A 26,640-nucleotide genomic window follows, 5' to 3' on the forward strand; every position below is an offset into this window, starting at 1 on the left:
TAAGAGGGTTATAGAAGAATTAATCTCTGTGAGTGGATCCTGACCCTAAGTCATATTTGGTTTGCCCCTATAAAAAGTCGTGCATCCAAACGTGAGAAATAATTACCAATTGAAGTATAATGAACTATCATGGTATGGCCTTAAAAATTAGTAAGCTACGTTTAAATGCAATTGTGCTTATTACAGTGAACATTGGTCACCAGAGGTCTCTGATTTAAAAAACTTATGGAAGATTTTCATAGAGCATAGATAAGTATTTTTATCTCCCTTGTATTGCTGTTTCTTATCCTTCTAATATATCAGAAAGTAAAAAAATAAAGATCTGAAGTCTGTGTTATAATTTATACAATCATTTAATTTAAAACTTAAAAATTAAAATAATTATAATAGAATTTAGTGAAAAATCAAATGGGAAATCTTAGACATCCAGTGAGAAATCGTATGTGCCTTATGTTTAAATCAGTTTAAAGAACTGAACTTCAGAATTATCATCAGTTTAAATCAGTTTAAAGAACTGAATTTCAGAATTATCATCAACCTACAGATGTTATATATATATATATATATATATATATATATATTCTTTTTGTTTGTTTTTGCCACACCAGTGGTGTACATGGTTTACTCCTAGCTCTTTTCTCAGGTATCACTATGTTGGGTTTGGCAAACTATATAAAATTCCCTGGATCACACCTGTGTCATCCTTGTGCAAGGCAAGTGCCCTCCCAACCATGACGCCAGCCCTTATTTTCTCTATTCTTTGATGTACTTTTGTATTATAAATTAATAAATTTATGTACTCAAATAGCTGTGATTTTATAGTTATTTATAGATGAGTCTTAGCATGATGTAATTTAAATAATGGCAACCTTACAATTTATAGTTCCTTATCTTATTTCAGGAAATCCTTAAATCAAATGAAATAGAATAAAATAACTGTAGATTTGAGTTCAGAAATTCATGGACAAAGATTATGTAACATGTTCTACGGGTTTACACTGTATGTGCATGTACATAAATATTAGTGCAAATGGAACTGAAACTATATTAATACACTTTACATTATCTGTAGCACATCATAGAATAAGAATCGTTTATAAGAATCGTTAAGCTATGTATAATATTGGGTGATTCTCTTCCACTAAATTAAATATCAAGTGGCATAACTTTCCAACGTTGAGATTGCTTTGGCATTGTAATTGATTTAGTAATAATTGTATGCTTCCTTTAAAATATGAGACTACTAATGGTACTCAAATAGCCTCAGTTAATTCCCTTATACAGGATTTTATTACACATTACTTTTCAAGCAGCATCTATGGAAACATTTTTGCAAGCCCACCAGAGCAATCCCTGATACAGAACAAGGAGTAATCCCTGAGCAATGTTGAGTGTTGCCCCAAAAAAAGTAAAGTAAAATTAATAAAAAAGTGAATTCAAGTGATATACATGCCCCTACTTATTTATGAATAACAAAACCAGGGAAGCTTTGTAATTACCTCCCTAGTTCCTGTTTTAATTTGCACTGACTCTACTTCAATATACATAGTTGGAAATTTAAAAATAAAAACTCTGAGAATTCAAGTCAAAATGCTTTATTTATACTGAAATTTAGCAAATACATTTTTAACAAAGAAGCTTTACTTTAATTTAATATATGGTATAACATAGAAACCATTCATACACGTCCGTAGTATCTAACACACCACTGTATTATTCCCTCAGAGGGCAAAATGACAAACTGATATAATTATTAAAAATACAACCGTATCACTGTAGTTTTAAGGATTTAGTTATTTTTCTTAAATTCGTTAATCTAATGCAGAAGGTGGGATTTTACATAGCTGCTTATAAAATGTACACACTTTTCTCTAAAAAACGGCAGATTGAAGGACTGCTTCAGTAAACAAAGCTCTGCAAATACACACAATTGATAGCTTCATGTTGAATAGTTTCAGAGATGAACTGGAATTACAAGTATTTTCACTTATGCAGGTCAGTGAGGACATTCAGGCAGAAAACAACTGCTATGCGATTGCCAAAGAGTAATAGTTACTTCCTTTAAAAAAAAGAAAACAAGTTAGCAGTGATTTTGAGAAACAATGCAGATATGTGTTTAAAAACACTAAAGTTCTATCTTCAAGAACTTAATAAACTTGATTTATTGTTGATAAAACTTAATATTTCTTAGCATCTCTATACGTTACTGTATCAGTTTTCAAAAAGCATCTAATTTTATACTACAGGTTCTTTTATTTCTATAACACCATAGATATTAAAACTGTTAAGATTCCATAAACAAAGATATTTATGATTCCTTCTATGAATTTTTAATTTTGTTCAACCATGCAGGTTTAAGGTATCTATGTTTTACCAAATTGTGGAGAAATGAGAGTCTAGTTATGATCTTACATAATTGCCTTTATAAAGTTTAGATTTCCTCACCTAGGTTAACTTTATGGTCACTTACACTGCATGATGGGGTAATTATTATGAATATAATTTTAGTTAGTGTTTTGTAAAACAGCAACCTACTTAAAATTGACAATGAAAAGAATGCATATTCTTTATGATTAGAGAATATTTGATAATGAAGGCAAAAGTTATAATTAAAAAGAATATTTTTTAAAAAAATGAACTTTCATTTGATGATTGGATGATATCCTGTGGTTATCAGGGGTTTTTCTTGTGATTTTTCTTTGGGGTTTCTCCTGGAATTACTCATGGGTCCATGCGGCTCTAAGTATCAAACCTGGACTGCCTCATATATAATATGTACTTTAGTCCTCTAAACTATCTCCCCCAAACCTAATTTTACCTTTGTTTTTTGAAAGTTAATTTCTTTTCCCAAGACATATGTATAATAACCCACATGTATTTGTAGTTATCTTATAAAAATTGGTTTTGTTAAAAGAAAGAAATAAGAAAGGAACTGTGGGTGGACCAACGCAAATCTATAACCCATATATAAGTATCACTTAAAGCCCATGTTTGTGAGTCTAATTTTTCTGTACAATTGAGGGCAAATTATCATTTCTATATTGGCATCTCAGTCTAAATTGTTGATTCAATCTAGTCAAAATTGACCATAATATACTTAAAATAATTACTTTTATTTATAGAAAATAACATAGGCAGTTAATAAATTTGGGGGATAATATTTTTAATGAAATCTAGATATGCAGTAAGGTAAAAATATAAGAAAATTTGACCCTATCTTAGTCTAACTAGCTGGATGGGCATATTTCATTAAAGGGCAAAAATATCCATATTTTGGTAGTGGGGAGAGTTTCAGTCACAAATAGTGATGCTCACAGTTTACTCTTAGTTCTGTGTTCAGGTGTCAGTACTGGTAGTGACAAGCATCTTATCTCCTTAATATATATTAATTAAAGGAAGACAATGAAACATTATGTCAAAGATATATAAATCACTGGTAAAACTTTAAAAGAAAAAAATTCAACCCTATCAAAAATGGGGAGAAGAGATGAACAAAAATTTCTCAATTATATATAGAATGACAAAAAGATATATGAAAAAGCGATCTTTATCACTAACCATCAAAACAATGCAAATCAAAAGAACAATGAGGTACCATCTCACACAGAGATTGGCTTACATCAAAAAGAACAAAATCAATCAGTGTTGGCCTGGATGCAGAGAAAAAGGGAGTCTCATACACTGATGGTGTTTATGGCCACTTTTTTTATCATTTAGGAAAAAATATGGCTATTTCATAACAATCTAAAAGTGGAGTTTCTATATGGCCCAGCAATTTCACTTCTTGGCACTTACCCCAAGAGCAGAAAAACTCTAATCATAAAACACATCTGCACTCCTATGTTTGTTGAATCACTATTTACAATAGAAAAATCTGGAAACAACCCAAGTGCCCAAGAAGAGATGACTGGATTAAAAAACTATTATGTATGTGCACACAGTGGAATACTACTCGGCTACACGAAAAGGCAAAATTCATGTCATTTGCTGCTTCATGGATAAATTGGAGTGTATCATCTGAATGAAATAAATCAGACAGAGAGGGACAAATTCAGAATAATACCTATTACATATGGGCTACCAGAAAGCATATAAGAGAAATAACAAAAGGCCCAAAGCAACAAACATCTTCTCTACAGAACTGAGCTTATTATGGTGGGGATATCACTGTTGTCACTGAGACAGTGGTGGAGGAAAATAGACACTGTTGATAAAGCGTGGTGTTCAACTTTATATGCATGAAATTTTATCACTGTATAGTAAAACATGATGACTAAAAATTTTTAAAAAGTAAAGTAATAGATGACATGTGGATACGGTGAAACACGTGTAAGACTTGATTTCTGCGGTATATATCTAAAGTTGTAGAAGAGAAATAATAAAGTCATGTGCTGTAAAATGTATGTGTAAAGATGGTTAAGAAAATGTATAAAGTTCTATATCGTTTAATCAAATTTATTGATGTTTGTTTTCAATTTAAAAAACATTACAAACTCTATGTAAGAAATGCTTTGCAGAATATAAAATATCATATTCAGAAATCATCACATTCTCCAAAATAAAATTGTGTAGCACAATTTCCTAAATGTAGAAGGTTCTATTAATTAATAATATCATAATTGAATTTTTCATATTTTTTCAATTGGACTATTTTAACACTACACAATTACAGGTAATTGCTATAACATCCACTTAGTGCTATGGACTTGAAGTTCCAGAATAAGTGTTTATGCTGCACAGAAGAAACAAAAACACCAGGTGAAAATTTCATTGCAAGAAGATATAAAATAGATTTAATAAACTTAAATAAAAATTACAAACTGACATTATGATATCTTACTGCCTTGTTCAGTTTCTGAATATTCATACAACTAATAAATGAATATTTCTATTTGCTTTAGCCCTTAATCATATATTCATTGGTGAGTCTCATTATATAAAAATGAATTTATACAAATGTGTTTTGTTTTCTTTGGACCACTTAAAGCAGTGTAGGACTTACTCCTGGCATTGCACTCATAGATCGCATGTTTGGACTCAGTGGATCATAGAGGGTGTGGGGAATTGAACCGAGGTTGGATACGTGCAAGGCAAATGCCATACCTACTATTCTATCTTTCCCATTGTTCATCGATTTTGCTCGAGCAGGCCCAGTAACGTCTCCATTTTGAGACTTCTTGTTACTGTGTTTGGCATATCAAATACGTCACGGGTAGAGATACTCTCGGTAGCTTGCCGGGCTCTCCGAGAGGGGCAGAGGAATCGAACCCGGCTCGGCTGAGGTGGCTGCGTGCAAGGCAAATGACCTACCGCTGGAGCAATAGCACAGAGGGTAGGGCATTTGCCTTGCACACGGCGGACCGGGATTCAATTTCCAGCATCCCATATGGTCCCCCGAACACTGCCAGGAGTAATTCCTGAGCGCAGAGCCAGGAGCAACCCCTGAGCATTGCCGGGCATGACCCCCGCCCCCCCAAAAAAAACAAACAAAAAAAAAACAAAACAAATACTATCTTTCCAGGGCACAAAATTATATAAATGAAAAAATTGAATTATAGTAGCTTAAAGTTAAAATTAGGACTTGAGTGATGACTCAACTATTTCAAACATTGCTTTGCATTTTGAATACCTGGCTTTTATCTCCAGTAATATGTGGTTGCCTGAGAACCACTGGGAGCAACCCCAGAGAATCATGTCAGAAATAGCCCTCAAACACTGTTGAGTAGGGGCTGGAGCGATAGCACAGCGGGTAGGGCGTTTGCCTTGCACGCGGCCGCCCAAGGTTGGGTTCCCAGCATCCCATTATCATCCCCTGAGCCCCGCAGGAACAATTCCTAAATGCATGAGCCAGGAGTAATCCCTGTGCATCGCCGGGTGTGACCCAACAAGAAAAATAAAAACATAAAACAAAAACACTGCTGAGTATAGACCACAAGCAAAACAAAACTTAGAGCATTATTTCTGTACTGGGAATTACATTATCTATGCTAAATAATATAAGGGGCTGGAGTGATAGCACAGCTGGTAGGGCGTTTGCCTTGCAAGCAGCCAATATGGCCGACCCAAGTTCGATTCCTCTCCCCCTCTCGGAGAGCCCGGCAAGCTACCGAGAATATCTCGCCCGCACAACAGAGCCTGGCAAGCTCCCCGTGACGTATTCGATATGCCAAACACAGTAACAAGTGTCACAATGGAGACGTTACTGGGCCCGCTGGAGCAAATCGATGAACAACGGGAGGACAGTGACCGTGAAATAATATAAATTATATTATTTAATAGAAATATGTTTATTAGTATTTTGTATCTATTCTTCTTTATGATATGCAGTGAAAAACAGCTAGGCAGGTATTTAGAAAAGTTTATATTTCCTTCACAGTTTAAAATATGTGTAAAGATCCATACTATTTTTTGTCAGTAATACTTTAGTGATCAATTACAATTTCTTCTTTATAGGAAGCTTCTTTTCCTGATGGCATGGTTATTAAAAGTTATTATATTTCCTTATTTAAAAATCAAAACAAATCTGACACAATTTTGTGGAAGTTTAAATTTATGTTTAAAAATAACTTCTGCTAAGAGCTCATGTTTTATTTTCTTTCTTCACTTATTTTGATATATTAAAAACATAATTTCATTAAGAAATGAGTCTTCTTCATAGGTATATTTGGCTACCAAAATTTTTTTGGGTTGACTAATTATGAAACAATGGCAACATATTGCAAATGACTAATCCATACAAGTATACTATATTTTATTATTTCTTTAGGTTGCTTAAAATGTGATGCTTTTATAATTTTTAAAATGAAATTAAATTATTTGTAAATAAATAATATCACTTCTTGTTTTATATTTCCCACCACCAATGTCCCCAGTTTTTGTTCTTCCACCCCCTACCTACAGTTTGCATCTATGGAAGGCACTTTTCTTTTCTCTCTCTCTTTCTTTCTCTCCCCTCTTTTTCTCTCCCTCTCTATCGCCTTTGAAGCATTATGGTTTGCAGTACAGGGACTGATAGAGTATAATAAGGATAGTTAGCATATAGAAGGGACGAGTATAGTAATGGTAGTTGGAAATGATCACTCTGGACAAGAATTGAATATTGAAAGTTGGTAAAGGGATACTATCACTTCTTAAAAACTATGTTTTTCTAGTCTTAATGAGATTTACAAAGTATATGCTGATTACTACTCCACTCCAATCTTAGGTTAAATACAACTAAAATATGCATTTCAACTGAATCACAAATTGTGCACACAGACATACACACACATATATATATTTTTCACATCAGATTTCTCTAATAAAACTTTATATAAAGAATAGACTGGAATGAAATAATAAAAAAATTAAGTGAAAATAACTTCCAACAAAGAAGTCTCAGCATTGTGAGGTTATCATTAAAATTTGAAAGAACAATAAAAATATTCACAAACGGGTTGGAGCGATAGTACAGCGGATAGGGCGTTTGCCTTGCATGCAGCCAACTCGGGTTCTATTCCCAGCATCCCATATGGTCCCCTAAGCACCGCCAGGATTAATTCCTGAGTGCAGAAGCCAGAAGGAGGCCCTGTGCATCGCCGGTGTGGCCCAAAAAGCGAAAAAAATTATTCACAATAGCTAATAGTCACAATTGAAGCAATCCAGTTAGGGATACCAAAATTTCCTTATATATAAAACAAATATTCGAGAACAAAAGCAATCAAACTACTCAGGTAAATGGCAATAAATACCTGTATGTAAATTTATCTAAATGTCAATGTAATAAAATATCACACTAAAACTCATTAGTGGCTAGATGGATGAGGAATCGAAATGTAACTTTCTACTACTTACAAGTGACACACTTGCACACATTTGAGGCTTAGCTTAATATAGGTTCAGAGAGAGTGTTTAGAAAACAATAGTACAGCATAATAGTAAACAAAAAATATCTATACTTGCACATAAGCAAGGAGTTTTCAAGCTACAGAAAATAATTAGTAATGGATTGGACATTACATGCTGGTTAAAGTATCAATAAATCAAAAGTGTTTAAATAATCTATGTTTATTCTCCAAACATAGGAGCATTAAACTTTGTCAAGAAACCTATGGAGATACACTTGTGTCATTACAACAGTAACGAATGAATTAAACACCACACTGTCTTCACTGGACAGATTAAAAAGCAAAATAGAACATCAATAAGGTAAGTAGAACATTAAAATTGAGAATTGATAGAATTATGATTAACAGATAAATGCACCCTTTCTATCTCCAAATGGCTGAAGATACATTCTTCAGTGCACATGGAACATTCTGCACAATTGACCAGATGCTGGAGCAAAACTCAAGTATACATGATATCATAAAAATAAATGCCACAGAAAGTTTTATTTTCAGTACATAACACCATGATGTAGACATTAGCTTTTTAAAAATGCCATAAAAAGTAAGTAATGTGAAGTGGAGTAAGGAAAGCCTCTTTAATAAATTGTGTTGGCATCACTGAACGGCTACATGCAAAAAAAACAGGCTCAGAACTCTGCCTAACACCATGTACAAAAGTAAGATCAAAATGGATTAAAGACCTCAACATCAGACCAGAAACCATAAGGTACATTGAAGAAAAAGTTGGCAAAACCCTCCATGACATTGAAGCTAATGGTATCTTCAAAGATGCCACGCCACTGGCCGAGCAAGTGAAAACAGAGATAGATAAATGGGACTATCTTAAACTAAGAAGCTTCTGCACCTCCAAAGAAACAGTGACCAAAATACAAAGACAGTCTACAGATTGGGAAAGGATATTCACCGAATACACATCTGACAAGGGGTTGATATCCAGGATATACAAAATACTGGTTAAACTCCACAAGAAAAAAACATCCAACCCCATCCAAAAATGGGGCAATGAAATGAACAGAAACTTTCTCAAAGAAGAAATCCGAATGGCAAAAAAGCACATGAGAAAATGCTCTACATCATTAATCATCAGGGAGATGCAGATCAAAACCACAATGAGATACCATCTCACACCTCAGAGACTGGCCCACATTCAAAAGAACAAAAGCAACCGATGCTGGCGTGGATGTGGCGAGAAAGGGACACTCCTTCACTGTTGGTGGGAATGTCCACTGGTTCAGCCCTTCTGGAAAACAGTATGGACGATTCTCAAAAAATTAGAAATTGAGCTCCCATTTGACCCAGCAATACCACTCCTGGGAATATATCCCAAAGAGGCAAAAATGTATAGTCGAAGTGACATCTGCACTTGTTTGTTCATTGCAGCACTCTTTACAATAGCCAGAAACTGGAAGAAACCTGAATGCCCAAGAACAGATGACTGGTAAAGAAACTTTGGTACATCTACACAATGGAGTACTATGTAGCTCTTAGAAAAGATGAAGTCATGAAATTTACATACAAGTGGTACAATATGGAAAGTATCATGCTAAGCGAAATGAGTCAGAAAGAGAGGGATAGACATAGAAAGATTGCATTCATCTGGGGGATATAAAGTAACAAAGTATGAGATTAATACCCAAGAATAGCTGAGATCAGCACCAGGAGGATTACTCCATAACTTAGAGGCCAGCCGGGTATCCTAGAAGAAAGGGCAGTTCAGATAGAGAAGGGAGCACCAAATAAAGGATGTTTGGAGGATCTTCCCAGGAGGGGAGATGCATGTCGAAAGTAGACTATGGACTGAACATGTTTGCCACTCAATGCCTCTTTTGCAGACCACAACACCCAAAAGGAGAGAGAGAACACAGGGGATTGCCCTGCCACAGAGACAGGGGGGATGGGGGGATGGGGGTGGGAGGGATATTATCCATGGTGGTGGAAAATGGGCACTGGTGGAGGGATGGGTATCTGATCATTGTATAATTGAAACCAAAGCACAAAATATTGTAAATCTACAACTTAAAAAAAATAAAATAAAATAAAGGGGAAAAATGCCATAAAAAACGTTTGGAAACTGAAAAATATTTTGAAACTGAACAATGTACTTTAAACAGACAATGAGACAGAGAGGAAATCAAATAATACATTTAAAATTATACTAAACAGAGGCTATAGAGATATTATGGGGTTTACAACACGTGCCTTGCATCCTGGTTGACCCTAGTTTCAATCTCTAACATATTTCAAGGTTCCCTGAGAACCAACAGGAGTCACTTCTAAGTACAGAGTCAGGAATAGCCCCTGTGTACCACAACTTGTAGCCCCCAAGAAAACAAAATTTCCATAAAGGAGAAGCTCCTAGCAATATATGTTTATATCAGGAAGAAGGAACAAACTCAAGTAAACAAAAAGATCAAATACAGCATGATAAATTAGAACATAATTCCTAACTATAAGGAAGGAAATAACAAAATTTGGAGAAGAAATAAAAATATATAAATCAAAAACTGATTCAAAGGGTAAGTAAAACCAATATTTGGTTTTCTTAAAGAATAACTAAAATTGACAAATCATTACCTAAACACATAGAAAAAAAAGAGAGAAACCCCAAATAACTAGGATTAGATATTAAAGGGGAGAAAATTAAATAGATACATTAGTAATACAAAAGATCTGAAAAGGTTACTATGAACAACTATATACCAGTAAGCTAAAGAAAATGAAAGAGAAATGAGTATGGTTTCTCCCAAGGCTAAATAAGGAAATCTCATAAAACGTAATAGACCAACCATGAGCTAGGAAATTCAGACAGAAATTATAATTCTTCCCCAGACAAAGCCCATTTCTAAATACTTTCACTATTTATATCTTCTAAGAAGTACTTCCTGTGCTATATATAAGATATTGAATATATCTTCCAAAATACTGAAAATGAAGGAGTAATTTCTAACAGTTTCTACATTTTACTATTACCAAAATCAGGCAGAAATACTATTTAAAAAAGAAAATTTCAGGTCAATATCCATATTGAACATTGAAAGAGTCTTGAGAAACTAGGCGAACGAATCTCACAATATATCAAAAGAAGTAAATAATACGATCAAGTGACATTTATCCTAGTGATGTAAGGTTATTTCAACATATTAAAATTAACTAGTGCAGGGTCTGGAGAGATAGCAGAGCGGGTAGGGCGTTTGCCTTGAACACAGCTGACCCGGGTTTGATTCCCAGCATCCCATATGGTCCCCTGAACACCGCCAAGAATAACTACTGAGTGCAGAGCCAGGAGTAACCCCTGTGCATCGCCGGGTGTGACCCGAAAAAGAAAAAAAAAGAGTAACCCCTGAGAATCTGTAGGTGTGCCCCCCAAAAAAACACCAAAATACAAATAAATGATTTTAAAAAATAAATTAAATTAACTAGTGCACTAGATATTAACTAAAATTAATTATAGTTAATGTAATGATATCACAAAATGTAAGATAAATATCACATGATCATGCCACTTGATGCCAACCAAGATTTTGACCAGATTTAATTTCCATTCATGAGTTTAAAAATTTTACAAAAAAATGGGTAGAAAAAACGTATTTCAAGAGACTAATGGCATATTCAACAAATCTACAACCAACATCATACTTCTTGGTAAAAACTAAAAGCTTTCTCACTGAAATCAAACAAAAATCAATATTCTCCAGTTTTTCCACTTTTATTCAATATAGTTTTGGAAGTGTTTTACATAATCCTCAGACAAGTAAAATAAATCAATACAGAAAAGACAGAAGAGAAACCAACACTCACTGATGCAAAAAGGCTAAACACTCTACCAAACAAAAAAACACCTTCTTAAATACAATAGACTAATACCACAAAGCAGTAGCAATATAAGGCTGCTAGAGCAAAACAGAAAAAAATCTGATGTGTTTCTATATACAAACAATTATATAGAAGATAAAGAAATTTTAAAATTCATTTTAAATAGTATTCAAAATATAAAATATCTAACAATAACCTTTTCATAGAGTGGAAGAATTAACATAATCAAAATGAACATCCTACCCAAAGCTATTTAAAGATTAAATGCAACCCCAAAAATAAAAATGGTATTCCTTAACGACTATGAACAGGTATTAGTAAAATGTATAGGTAATAAGAACATTTCTTCAATAGCTAAAGCAATTTAGAGAAGAAATATGTATAGCATTGCATTCCTCAATTTTAAATAGATTTTAGATAGACACTCGGTCCAGTGGAGTATAATTAAGGGCCCAAATATAAACCCTCATATATATGGACAATTACAAAGAATTTGTATACATAAAGTGGAGCCTCTTTTAAAAATGGTATTGAAAAAACTAGTAGTCACTTGCAAAGAGAGAGAGAGAGAGAGAGAGAGAGAGAGAGAGAGAGAGAGAGAGAGAGAAAAGGAGAAAGAAAAAAAGAAAAGAAAGAAAGAAATTCTATCAGTACTTTATACCATATACAAAAGTGAACTCACAGTGAATTAAAATCCATGAAATTATAATGGAATCCATAAAATGCATTGTGGAAACATTAGGTGGGATTCTACAAGATACAGATCTCACAGAAGCCTTTAACTAATCTACTCTGCTACCAGACAATGAAAAACAAAAATACACTAACGTAACTATATCAAATTAATAGTTTTGTTGGGCCCAGAGCAATAGTAGAGTGGGTTGAGCACCTGCTTTTCATGTGGCTGATTCAAGTTTGATCCCGGCAGCCCACAATTTCCCTTGAGCCCCTGTGGAAGTGATCCCTGAATTAAGAGCCAAGAGAAAATTCTGAGACTGACAGACACCAAAAAAACAAGATCAACCAGTGCTAGGATGGACGCATGGAGAAAAGAACTCTCCCTTATTGTTAGTGGGAATGCCAACTGATCCAGCCTTTTTGGAAAATAATATGGATATCCGTCAAAAAATTAGAAATTGAGCTCCCATTTGACCAGCTATGCCACTTCTTTGAATATACTCTGGTGGCCCAAAAACACGCAGTATAAACACAATTTGCACTTCTATGTTCATTACAATACTCTTCACAATAGCCAGAACTTTAAACAACGGAGAACAATGAATGGATAAAGAAATTACTGTACATCTATATAATGTAATACTGTGCAGCTGTCGGAAAAAGAAGCCATGGAATTTGCCTATAAATTGATGGACATGGAAAGTAACATGCTGAGTGAAATGAGTAGAAGGGGAGGGACAGATATAGAATGACTGCATTAAATTGTGTTGTGACCTATACATATATCACATTTCATATATATAAGAAATCATATATATATATGTATAAGAAATATACTATACACAGCCAGGTAAAGTGGGACTAAGAGTACTGGTCAATAGTTGGAATCAACTGCAAGTATGTGGGAGTGGGCAGAGTGTAGGTAAGACTGAGAAGGGACCAGTGTGACAATAATAGCTGGAAATTATAATGCTGGACAAGACTGAACGTTAAAGTAGCTAAAAAGATATACCACAATACAGAGAGAGAGAGACAGAGAGAGAGAGAGACAGAGAGAGAGAGAAGAAAAGCATCTGCTATAGAGGTAGGTTGAGGGTGGGATGGGCAGTGTTGGGGAAACTGGGAACACTGGTGCTGTGAAATGCACACTGGTGGAGGTTGGGTGTTGGAACACTGTATAAGTGAAACCTAATCATGAAAAGCTTTGCAAGGGGGTCTATTTCTTAGTGATTCAATAAACATTTTTAATAAAAAGAGAAAAATTTGAGCACTGATAGGTGTGGCCACAAAACAAAACCAAACAGTTTTTCATGTCAAATAGAATTCTGGCTGAACTAAAAGATATCCCAGATATCCCGGATATTGGGAGGAAATATTCGTACATAATACATCAGTTAAAGGAAAGTTATCTAAAATGTATAAACTACACACAAAATTCAACAGTAAAAACCCCAAGTGCCATACCCATTTTACTAGGTCAGTTATAGTTTTTCAACTAATAGTTATGCCCCCTTTCTTCTTCACCTCTCCTTCCTCTCCTTCTATAAACTCTAAGATATGGGTAACATCCCCCTTGATATTGTCTCTTAAATCTCTTACATGTTCTCCATTAAAATTATTTGTTCCTTCTCTTATTTTTGCAGTTTTCATCTTTCTTATTCTTGAGCAAACTGATTCCAAGAATGAACATTTCCCTGAAGTCTGTCTGCTAATGGACACATAAAAATTTGTCATCATCATTTCTCATAGAAATGAAAATCAAAATAATAATGAGAAATAACTGCCCCACAGCAATTAGATGGTTCCCTCTGGAAGAAGGGAGAATCACACCAAATCTCAAAATACCACTTCTAATATTGTAGTTTAATGTCACTTGATTCCTTGTAAATAATTAAACTTAGCAAGATATTCTACAGCATGAACTGATAACTCATACTTCGATGGCATTTGCAAGCCTGGTAGGAAATGTCATGCACAATTCTTCTTTTTTTTCCCTTTATATTATTTTATTTTTTTACAGTTGTAGATTTACAATTTTTTGTGCTTTAGTTTCAATTATACAATGATCAGATACCCATCCCTCCACCAGTGCCCATTTTCCACCACCATGGATAATATCCCTCCCACCCCCATCCCCCCATCCCCCCTGTCTCTGTGGCAGGGCAATCCCCTGTGTTCTCTCTCTCCTTTTGGGTGTTGTGGTCTGCAAAAGAGGCATTGAGTGGCAAACATGTTCAGTCCATAGTCTACTTTCGACATGCATCTCCCCTCCTGGGAGGATCCTCCAAACATCCTTTATTTGGTGCTCCCTTCTCTATCTGAACTGCCCTTTCTTCTAGGATACCCGGCTGGCCTCTAAGTTATGGAGTAATCCTCCTGGTGCTGATCTCAGCTATTCTTGGGTATTAATCTCATACTTTGTTACTTTATATCCCCCAGATGAATGCAATCTTTCTATGTCTATCCCTCTCTTTCTGACTCATTTCGCTTAGCATGATACTTTCCATATTGTACCACTTGTATGTAAATTTCATGACTTCATCTTTTCTAAGAGCTACATAGTACTCCATTGTGGAGATGTACCAAAGTTTCTTTACCAGTCATCTGTTCTTGGGCATTCAGGTTTCTTCCAGTTTCTGGCTATTGTAAAGAGTGCTGCAATGAACAAACAAGTGCAGATGTCACTTCGACTATACATTTTTGCCTCTCTGGGATATATTCCCAGGAGTGGTATTGCTGGGTCAAATGGGAGCTCAATTTCTAATTTTTTGAGAATCGTCCATAGTGTTTTCCAGAAGGGCTGAACCAGTGGACATTCCCACCAACAGTGAAGGAGTGTCCCTTTCTCGCCACATCCACGCCAGCATTGGTTGCTTTTGTTCTTTTGAATGTGGGCCAGTCTCTGAGGTGTGAGATGGTATCTCATTGTGGTTTTGATCTGCATCTCCCTGATGATTAATGATGTAGAGCATTTTCTCATGTGCTTTTTTGCCATTCAGATTTCTTCTTTGAGAAAGTTTCTGTTCATTTCATTGCCCCATTTTTGGATGGGGTTGGATGTTTTTTTCTTGTGGAGTTTAACCAGTATTTTGTATATCCTGGATATCAACCCCTTGTCAGATGTGTATTCGGTGAATATCCTTTCCCAATCTGTAGACTGTCTTTGTATTTTGGTCACTGTTTCTTTGGAGGTGCAGAAGCTTCTTAGTTTAAGATAGTCCCATTTATCTATCTCTGTTTTCACTTGCTCGGCCAGTGGCGTGGCATCTTTGAAAATACCATTAGCTTCAATGTCATGGAGGGTTTTGCCAACTTTATCTTCAATGTACCTTATGGTTTCTGGTCTGATGTGGAGGTCTTTAATCCATTTTGATCTTACTTTTGTACATGGTGTTAGGCAGAGTTCTGAGCCTATTTTTTTGCATGTAGCCGTCCAGTGATGCCAACACAATTTATTAAAGAGGCTTTCCTTACTCCACTTCACATTACTTGCACCTTTATCAAAGATTAGATGAGCATATGATTGAGGGGAGATGTGAGTGTATTCAACCCTGTTCCATTGGTCTGCAGTTCTGCCTTTGTTCCAATACCATGCTGTTTTAATTATTACCGCTTTGTAGTACAGTTTGAAGTTCGGGAGGTTGATTCCTCCCATTTTCTTTTTCCCAAGAATTGCTTTAGCTATTCGTGGGGGCTTATTGTTCCATATAAATTTCAGGAGTGTTTGCTCCATTTCTTTGAAGAATGTCATGGGTTTCCTTATAGGGATTGCATTGAATTTATACAATGCTTTCGGTAATATTGCCATTTTGACAATGTTAAGTCTCCCGACCCATGAGCAGGGGATATCTTTCCATTTCCTCATGTCCTATTTTATTTCCTGAAGTAGCGTTTTGTAGTTTTCTTTGTACAGGTCCTTTACTTCCTTAGTTAAGCTGATTCCTAGGTACTTGATTTTCTGGGGCACAATTGTGAACGGGATTGTTTTTTTCATGTTGCTTTCTTCTCTCTCACTGTTTGCGTATAGGAAAGCCATGGACTTTTGGGTATTGATTTTATAACCTGCAACTTTACTATACGAGTCTATTGTTTCTAGGAGTTTATTGGTGGAAGTTATTGGGTTCTCTATGTAGAGTATCATATCATCTGCGAATAGTGAGAGCTTGATTTCTTCCTTTCCTACCTGAATGCCCTTAATATCTTTTTCCTGCCTAATATCTATTGCAAGTACTTCCAGTACTATATTCAACAGCAGTGGAGAGAGTGGGCATCCCTGTCTCGTCCCTGATCTTAGAGGGAAGGCTCTCAGTTTTTCCCCATTGAGGATGATGCTTGCTGTAGGCTTGTGGTAGATGGCTTTAATTATGTTGAGGAAGGTCCCCTCTATACCCATTTTGGCTAGGGTTTTCATCATAAAGGGGTGCTGGGTCTTATCAAATGCTTTCTCTGCATCTATTGATATGATCATATGCTTTTTATCTTTTCTTTTGTTGATATGGTGGATTATGTTGATTGATTTCCGAATGTTAAACCATCCTTGCATCCCTGGGATGAATCCTACTTGGTCATGGTGTATGATCCTTTTGATGAGTAGTTGGATTCTACTTGCTAGTAGTTTGTTGAGGATCTTTGCATCTGTGTTCATCAGGGATATCGGCCTGTAATTCTCTTTCTTTGTGGTATCTCTGTCTGCTTTTGGTATCAGTGTGATATTTGCTTCGTATAAACTGTTTGGAAGTGTTTTTGATATTTCAATTTCGTGGAAAAGCTTAAAGAGCATTGGGCGTAAGTCCTCTTTAAAGATTTGGAAGAATTCACTAGTGAATCCATCCGGGCCAGGACTTTTGTGCTTGGGGAGACTTTTTATTACCATTTCAATTTCCTTGATGGTGATAGGTCTGTTCAGGTATTCCAGGTCTTCTTGATTCAGCCTTGGGAGTCTGTAGGAGTCTAGGAATTCATCCATTTCCTCGAGGTTTTTATGTTCCGTGGTATAAAGCTTCTCAAAGTACTCCTGAGGATCCTCTGAATTTCTGTGGTTTCTGTTGTAATGACCCCCTTTTCATTTCTGATTCGGTTTCTTAAGGTTTTCTCTCTCCCTTTCTTTGTGAGTTTTGCTAGAGGCTTATCGATCTTGTTAATTTTCTCAAAGAACCAGCTCTTGGTTTCATTGATCTTTCAGATTGTTTTTTGGGTTTCCATCTCGTTAATCTCTGCTCTGAGTTTTATTATTTCCTTTCTCCTGTTCGGGTTGTGCTCCTTTTTTTTTGGTCCTTCTCCAAGCTCTTAAACTGTGAGTTTAGGTTACTTATGTGTGCTCGCTCCTCCTTCCTGAGGAATGCTTGTAGAGCTATAAACTTTCCTCTTAACACAGCCTTTGCTGTGTCCCATAAGTTTTGGTAACTCGTGTTCTCATTTTCATTCGTTTCTAGGAATCTTTTGATTTCCTCTTTGATTTTCTGTCTAATCCACTCGTTGTTCAATAGTGCACTGTTTAATTTCCAGGTGTTTGATTTAGTTTTCTGTTTTTGTGTGTGATTTACTTCTAATTTCAGCGCATTATGGTCTAAGAAGATTGTTGATACAATCTCTACCTTTTTAATTTTATGGAGGCATGTTTTGTGGCTCAGCATGTGGTCTAACTTGGAGAATGTTCCATGTACGCTTGAGAAGAATGTGTATTCAGCTTTTTGTGGATGAAGTGTCCTGTATATATCTACTAAGTTCCTTTCTTCCATTGTTTCCCTCAAATGAAGTATGTCCTTGCTAAGCTTGAGTCTGGTTGATCTATCAAGAGGTGACAAAGCAGTGTTGAAGTCTCCCACTAGTATTGTGTTGCTATTGATGTCTTTTTCCAAATCTATGACTAGTTGTTTTAAGTACTTTGCTGGTCTCTCATTAGGTGCTTATACATTTATTATTGTAAGTTCTTCCTGTTGTACAGATCCTTTGATCAGTAAGAAATGGCCTTCACTGTCTTTTATGACCTTCCTCACTCTGAAATCGATGTAGTCTGATATAAGGATGGCTACCCCAGCTTTTTTATGGGAGCTGTTTGCCTGTAGGATTGTTTTCCAGCCTTTGACTCTGAGTCTGTGTTTGCTTTGACTATTGAGATGCGTTTCTTGCAGGCAGCAGAATGTTGGGTTCAATTTTCTAATCCATCCTGCCACTCTATGTCTTTTAATTGGTGCGTTTAGCCCATTGACATTGAGAGAGATTATTGTTATGGGATTTTGTCCCATTGTTCTGTTAAAATTTGGTGTATTTGAGGGGCCTTTCTTGCCTTAAAGTAGCCCATTTAGTTGTTCTTGTAACCATAGTTTTGAGTCTATGAAGTTCCTGAGCTGTTGTTTGTCTGTGAAACTGTGTGTTGTTCCTTCTATTATGAATGAGAGTCTTGCTGGGAAAAGTATTTTTGGGGAGGCATTTATTTCATTGAGTTTTTTTACTATGTCCCACCACTGTTTTCGGGCCATGAGGGTTTCATCAGAAAAATCAGCTGTGAATTTTAAGGATGCTCCTTTGTAAGAGATTTCTTTCTTTGATCTTGCTGCTTTCAGAATTTTGTCTCTGTCTAAGGTTTTGGTCATTTTGATCAGAATGTGTCTTGGGGTATTTTTATTCGGATTTCTTCTAGCTGGTACCCTTCGGGCCTCCTGAATGTGGTCACAAGTTTTCTTCAGCTCTGGAAACGTTGTAGCAATGATGTCTTTGACAGTTTCTTCTTCATAGAGGTTTTCTTCCTGTACCTCTGGGACTCCAGTAATTCTTATGTTACCCCTCTTGGCTTCATCACGGTCTTCTCTTGCCATCTGTTCCTGAATTGTGAGTCTCTTTTCCATTTTCTGCTCTTTTCTGGAGAGTCTCTGAACTTCATCCTCGAGCTCACTGATTCTGTTCTCAGCAGCTGTTACTCTGCTGCTGAGGCCTTCCACTGAGCTTTTCAATTCGCCTACGAGATGTTTCAGGTCTGACATTTCTGATTGCATTTTCCTCAATTCTGCCTTCAAATCCTCTTGTCTTCTATTGGCATTGCTTTCCATCGTTTCCTTTAATTCCCTAAGCATCCTAAGTAGCTCCCTTCTGTATTCCTTGTCAGAGAGGTTGTCTAACACTACAGTACTGTTGGTGTCATCTGGGCTAGACTCTTCAATATGAAAGTTTGGTGGGCTTTTGCGTTGCTTTACCATTGTGAGAGGTGTGGTTTAGTCCTTCACGTTCACTGTTACTATTCTGCTTGATATGCAGTGTGAGTTAAGATAGGCTTATGAGTTATTGGCTACTGTGTTTCTAGTGGCTGAGCTAAAATAGAGAAGTTTCCATCTAAGAGGGTTGCTTATGGTTCCTATGGTATACGTAGTGGGAAAATATTTCGTGGCCGCGTCAGCGGCCGCGGCTCCTGAAAGAGTCCTTGGCACTTGGCAAGGAGTTGGGAACGTCTCCTGTTTGGAATTGGAGCCGTTCAGCTTTGTTGCTCAGAGCTGGGCCTCTGTGCCCATCCCACGCAGATCAGGGGTTGAAAACCGGCTTTCTAGGGGCTGATTCTAGCTGCGTGTGCCCAGAGAGGGACCCAGGCCCTTGGGGGCGGGCTGTACCTGTTTGGAATTGGAGCCGTTCAGCTTTGTTGCCCAGAGCTGGGCCTCTGTGCCCGTCCCACGCAGATCAGGGGTTGAAAACCGGCTTTCTAGGGGCTGGTTCTAGCTGCACGTGCCCAGAGAGGGACCCAGGCCCTTGGGGGCGGGCTGTACCTGTTTGAAATTGGAGCCGTTCAGCTTTGTTGCCCAGAACTGGGCCTCTGTGCCACAATTCTTCTTTTAAAAAATCTTTTGGTTTATTCAATACCATGCTGTTATAATTTCTACTACTTTGTAGTACAGTTGGAGTTTGGGAATATGATGCCTCCCATCTTCTTTTTCAAAAGATTGCATTAGCTATTCATAGGGCTTAATTGTTGCATATGAATTTCAGAATTGCTTGATCTATTTCATCTCAAAGTGTTATGGGTATACTTACAGGGACTGCATTGAATATGTATAAACTTTTAGGGAATATTGCCATTTTAATACTGAAAATCCTCCCAATCCATGAGCAGGTGATACGCTTCCATTTCCTTGTGTCAACTTTTATTTCTTAAATTGTATTTTTAGTTTTCTTTGTATGGGTCCTTCACCTCTTTATTTAAATTAATTCCTAGGTACTCGATTTTCTGAGGTACAAAACATACCTGCAGATCAGTAGAATAGATTTGAATATCCTAACAAAGACTTTTTTAGTATGTTTATTTTTTTAAATTTTTATTAGAAAAACACCATGAGGTACAGTTGTAGACAGACTTTAAAATATATGGTCAGTTAATCTTTGACAATGGAGCAAGAAATATGAAAAGGAACAAGTAAAGCCCCTTCAACAAGTATTGCTGGGAAATATGAGCAGATACATGTAAAAAACTGAACTCAAACCTCTGTCTAATGCCATACATAAAAGTCAGATCAAACTGGATTAAAGACCTCAACATCAAAACTGAATCAACAAGGCACACTACACGGAGGAAAACGTAGGTAGAAACCTCCCTGACATTGAAACTAAAGGAAGCTTCAAAGGTGAAACACCACTGACCAAGCAAGTGGAAGCCAAGATAAATAAATGGAGCTATCTTAAACTAAGAAGGTTCCACACCTCAAAAGAAACAGTGACCAAGATACAAAGACAGCCCAGGGAATTCTAAAATTATTTACCCATACAAATATAAAAAGTGGTCAATATCAAAAATATACAAGCACTGGTAGAACTTAACAAAAAACGTTCAACCCCATCAAAAATTGCAGAGAAGAAGTGAACAGAAAGACCCTCAAAGAAGAAATCCAAAGCTAACATAAAATTGCTTTACATCACTGATAACCAGGGAGATGCATATCAAAACAAAAATGAAATATCATCTCACATGACACGAACAGGCACGTAGCAAAAAGTACAAGAACAACCGGTACTGTCATGGATGCATGAAGAAAGGGACTCTCATTCATTGTTGATAGGAATGCCAAGTGATCCAGACTTTTTGCAAAATGATATAGACATGCTTCAAAAAACTAGAAATTGAGCTTCCAGTTCATCCAGCAATACCACTTCTGGAATATACAGTGGGCCCCCCAAAACACACAGCAAAGTGTTGTCTGCACTTCTATGTCCATTGCAGCATTATTCAAAATAGCCAGAATCTGGAAACAACACATATACTTGAGAACAGATGGCTAAGTAGAGAAACTATGGAAAATCTATACATCCACAGCCATACTTAAGACCATTCTCCACACGTTCGGACGAGCCTCACACATGAAGGAACTGGCATAGGAACCCAGGTGTGTGGGACCCAGGGCTTAGATCTCCAAGACTGCTCAGATAGGAACTGGGCCTCCTCCACCCAAGATCCCCCATCTTCCAGTATGTAGGCGTTATGCCCACCAACTGCCCCTGGTGCCGTGTAATTCCATCAGCGACCAAGACCCAGAGGCTATAAAACTCAGCTCCCAAAAGCGCGCTGCACGACATCTTATTATCTAGTTCTGACTCTGGAGAACCTGGCAGGCTAATGAAAGAATCCTGCCCACATGGCAGAGTCTGGCAAACTCCTCATGGCGTGTTCAGTATGCCAAAAACCAGTAACAATGATGGGTGTCATTCTCCTGACCCTGAAAGAGCCTCGAATGTGGCACTTTCTAAAATCTCAGGGCTAGGATGAAGGAGACGTTACTGGCGCCTGCTTGAGGAAATCAATGAACAACAGGATTACAGTGATACAGTGATACAGTGGAATACTATGCATCAGACAGGAAATTGAAGTCATGAAATTTGCTTATAATTAGATGAACATAGAGAGTATAATGCTGTGTTAAATGTGTTAAAAACATAGAGAAAGATGTGATGACACTTGTTTGTTGCATATAAAAAGTATAGTATGAAATTAATATAAAATAACAGAATGAACAGGGTCCAGGTTATTTGGAGCTGCCCAACCTTCCCACCAGTGCTTGTTGAAGAGGCCTTCCTTGATCTACTTCATATTTTTTCATTTTTCTATCCCATATTTGGAAGCTTGCCACAAATGTCGGGAGAGGGGGTAGTTAGGGTAGAGGAGGAACCAATAAGAGGAAAGAGAAGGAGAATGAGGAGAAGGAGGAGGAGGAGGAGCAGGAGGAGGAGAAAGAGGAGGAGGAGGAGGAGGAGGAGGAGGAGAAGAAGAAGAAGAAGAAGAAGAAGAAGAAGAAGAAGAAGAAGAAGAAGAAGAAGAAGAAGAAGAAGAAGAAGAGAAGAATGTAGTATAAGATTGGTTTGTTCTTTCTGCCTTGACACAGGGAGCTTAGGTTTGTTGAGTTACTCCCATCACAGTGCTCCCATTCCTCTTTGTTTATTTGTATCTTCGTTTTTGTCCTCCATTGGCTTATAAATATTGTTTTTTCTCTTCTCCTTAAGTCCTTTACATAGTTAATTCATTGCAATGTCCTTTCTGTATGGGCACAAGAAGACAGTAAATGAAATGCTTTTGTAACGTGGGAATTAATTGACTCTCAATGATATTTACCTCCTGGGCATTTTTTCTCTTGCCTTTAGCCTCTATGCCCGTACTTCCTAGTGCCACAAAAGCGGGGCCACAATGAGGGACTAGATGGACCCAGGGCAAGCGGTGAGCTATGTGCTACCCTGGCATCTGAATGGGCCTGGTAAAAGTGCCATAATGCTTGACTATAAGTTAAGAGCTTGGTCATGGACAAATTCTGTCATAATCCAAAACGTAATAACAAGATTTGGACACTGCTAGAGTTAGGAAAGATTAATCTGGCCTGAACACTGTAGTCTGAGTCTGTGGTAATATGTTGCCAGGAGAGCTGCTCTACAAGCCTCAATGTATCTCTTACTGTGTCCATACAAAATAACTAATATTAAGATGTTAATTAAGATATTAAGTTATTGGACTAAGGAGAAGAGGAACACTCCTAGGTGGTGTTTCTGTCCTTGAGCCTGATGGGTAGTCAGGAAAGGCTTTCTTATGTTGATTTTGCTACCAGACAGGGTATAGTGTCTGCCCCCATGCTGGGGAGTTGGAGAGACTAGAGAGTTGGGGAGAGATGAGAGACAGAGCAGGGACCAAGATAGAGTGGAGAGAAGTATCATAAAACCAAAAAATTGTTTGGGTTTCAAATGATTATTCATGGGAACTGGCTTCATTCATATTGATACTTTGCATATGTGGTAGCATGGTTCAAAATTCAGGGCTTTAGGTGTTGGTCAACAGAACCACACCCAAATTCTCAGGACTCCTTAGGACTACACCCAGAGATTCTCAGGATCCATGGAGTCTTGGAAATTGAACTCATGGCCTAAAGTAGTATGGCAGCTTTGGGATTTCTATCCTGCCACTCTGATTTCTCTTTGAAAAAGGGTGACCTTAAGGAATGTTTATCCATCCTAAACTAAGCAAAGAGCAAAGGTAGGTTAAGTGACAGGAATTTACCACAGACCAAACAATGCTAGCTCTTCCCTATATACTTTCTGCTGTTAGAGCAGGGAATCAAAATAAGAGTACTAAGAGTGAGATTGTGCTTTCTAGAGACAAAAATACTCATCAGACTTTCCCTTGCTTGCTATGACAAATTTCAGAACATATTTCAAAGTCTAAGCATTGTATTGCACCTCTAGCTTAATTAACCTTTATGACACAGGCCTCCCAAACATCACAACTCTGCCATAGGAAATATCCCATATCTGCTTGATGTGGTAATATATTTGCTGGCAGGTGTTGTCAAGTACAATTACTATAGTAACACAGTGATTGTTTCTGTTTATCTGCTTGGTGCTCATGTTATTATTGGGTGTATCTGACAGCAAGTATCTAGTTGATGCCCAGGTCTAATAGACATTGACAACATAACCACTGTCAAGCACCAGAAACCACAAACTCTTAAACCAAATCCTAGTCTACCAACCCAAGTGCTGACATTTAGCAATAAACTAGTGATGTAAAATTCCCAGCAGTTTGTCAAATCACATAATCACTTATCTACCATCTCTGATTGTGCACCCCACATTCTGCCCATATCTTCATGAAATCAAACCTTCCACCTAGTCCTCATGTAGAAAATGCAATTAAGACAGATAAATTTAGTGGAATTATTTCATGAAGACATTCCTCCAGAAATTTGAGTACATTAGCATTTTCTCAAATCCTTAGTAAAGACTTCAAATAAATAATGTAAGGATATTCACTGAATTGAGAAAATTATTAGAAAAGGACTTCAACAAAGAAGTTTGAAAAATCAGTCAAAATTCATCAAGCTAAATAATACATCAGTTGAATTTAAAACAGGAATAGAGAGTTTCGAAAATGATGTAAGAGGTTAATGGAATAAGTATATTCAAGTATAAGAGAGAAGAAAACTGAAAAATATTTTAAAAGGAACAAATAATTTAATGAAGAAAATGTAAGAGACTTAAGAGACAGTACCAAGGGGAATGTCATTGCATCTTACAGTTTCCAGAAGAAGAGGGAAGAATAAAGGGGCGTGATAATTCGTTGAAAATCTGTAGCTGAACTAGTAAAATGGATACAGGACTTGCTTACACACAGCAGACCCAGCTTGGGTCCCTAGCACTACATGTTTCCCAAAGGCCCACCAGGAGTGATCCTTGAGAGCAGAGCCAGTAGTAAACCTTGAGGACAAGGTTAGACACATATGATGTTTACTTTGTTTTTAATATTTAAATTTTGTTATCATTTCCTTATTATAAAAGTAATAAGCATTGTGGAACTTGATAGGTAGTGTAGAGGTCAGTGACCTGGTTGGATTCCCTGGCACAGCATGTTCTCTCTAGCTTCAGTGAGTCTCCACCATTGGAACTGATGGTACTCAGCATCTGGTGCCTGAGCAGTACCATATACTCAGGTACTCTCAACCAACAGCCAGATGACTAATCATCATAGTAAGTCTCCTCCTCAGCACTGCTTAGGAACCCACCCCAAAGTGATAAACGTATTTTAATAGAACCACCATAAAAGATAGCAACTTATATTGTTACTAAGCAGTATGACAAAATGGCATAAAATAAAAGCCTTCGACAGAATGTGCTTTGTGGAGCATGGCAACGGGCACTGGAGCAGATAAGACTTTACCTTGCAAAGATTCCCAGAAGAGAAGCCTCACAAGAAGGATTGTATCTGGGCAAAGTTGGCAAGCAGAGGGTGTCACCACCCAATGATTGGCCTTGAGCCTCACTTGTCCGCTTAGTCACATGCACCCAAGACAAAGAAACTGTCACGTAAGCTTAGCAGGTCATCCTAATTGCAGCATCTAACCTTGATTAACATTGAACCAGAGCAAAGCAGAGAAGAAAAGGGATAGGCCAAAAATGCTGAACTTTATGTGATTGTACCTTTATTGTAACCCAAGACCCTCTATAAAACATGTGTGTATTTGGCAATAAAGTGAACAGCCATCAGCTACTTCTGGAGGGTGTTTTCTCCACTCACCTATCATCCTTCACCCCATATCTGCCTGGAGCCAGTGACAGTGTGTCCAGGCACTTTATTAAAGTACAAATGTTAAATATAAAACTTAAACATGTTTTATTATTTATTTATTTTTTTCAAATAACCATCCCTCCACCAGTGCCCATTTCCCACCACCACGGATCCCAGTATCCCTCCCACCCCCATCCCCCCATCCCACCGTGCCTCTGTGGCAGGACACTCCCCTTTGTTCTCTCTCTCCTTTTGAGTGTTGTGGTTTGCAAAAGAGTTAACCCTGATTTTCAGGGAGAAATGTTGGATGATTTACTTTCCATTGATCACTTTGTATATAAGAAGATGTTGCGCGGCCTTGTAAATGGCCACACGGTTTGGGAAAAAATATCCTGCTACCCGTAAGTCACGGCTATGCTTGTAGGAGCTCATGGTCACCGGGGTTCCATCTGGAGAAGGTGGGACGGCAGCATCTAACCCATCTGGACCTCCTGGTGATATCGGCTCTGTTTGGGACCTGGAGCATTCTCCAGGAGCTGTGGGGCCCTCCTGCCAGTTTTCTTCTTTGTTGCTGTGTCTAAAACTTAAACTTTTAATTATAAAAATACATTTCCTTTTGCGTGTTGCTCAGACATTTATGTGTGGGGTTGGGATTGTGGGAATCTTAAACTTAAGAATTATATTGTAAACCATATTGGCTTGAAGAGAAAAAATGTCTGCAATAGAGGCAAACTGGGATTGGGGAAG

General features: G+C 37.2%; 1 protein-coding gene across 1 annotated transcript in view; it reads right to left on the reverse strand.

Moving 5' to 3' along the window:
• Positions 1-1,795: 1,795 nt before the first annotated feature.
• The window catches only part of DACH2 (dachshund family transcription factor 2), a 443,417-nt gene continuing 418,572 nt past the window's right edge, over positions 1,796-26,640 (reverse strand). Inside the window, exon 12 of the mRNA XM_056124136.1 lies at positions 1,796-2,059. Within this exon, the coding sequence (XP_055980111.1) occupies positions 2,053-2,059 (7 nt within the window). The 3' untranslated portion in view covers positions 1,796-2,052. The remainder of the gene's footprint in view (positions 2,060-26,640) is intronic.

The sequence above is a fragment of the Sorex fumeus genome, unplaced genomic scaffold (assembly GCF_029834395.1).
Source record: "Sorex fumeus unplaced genomic scaffold, SorFum_2.1 ptg000050l, whole genome shotgun sequence".
Classification (NCBI taxonomy): Eukaryota; Metazoa; Chordata; class Mammalia; order Eulipotyphla; family Soricidae; genus Sorex; species Sorex fumeus.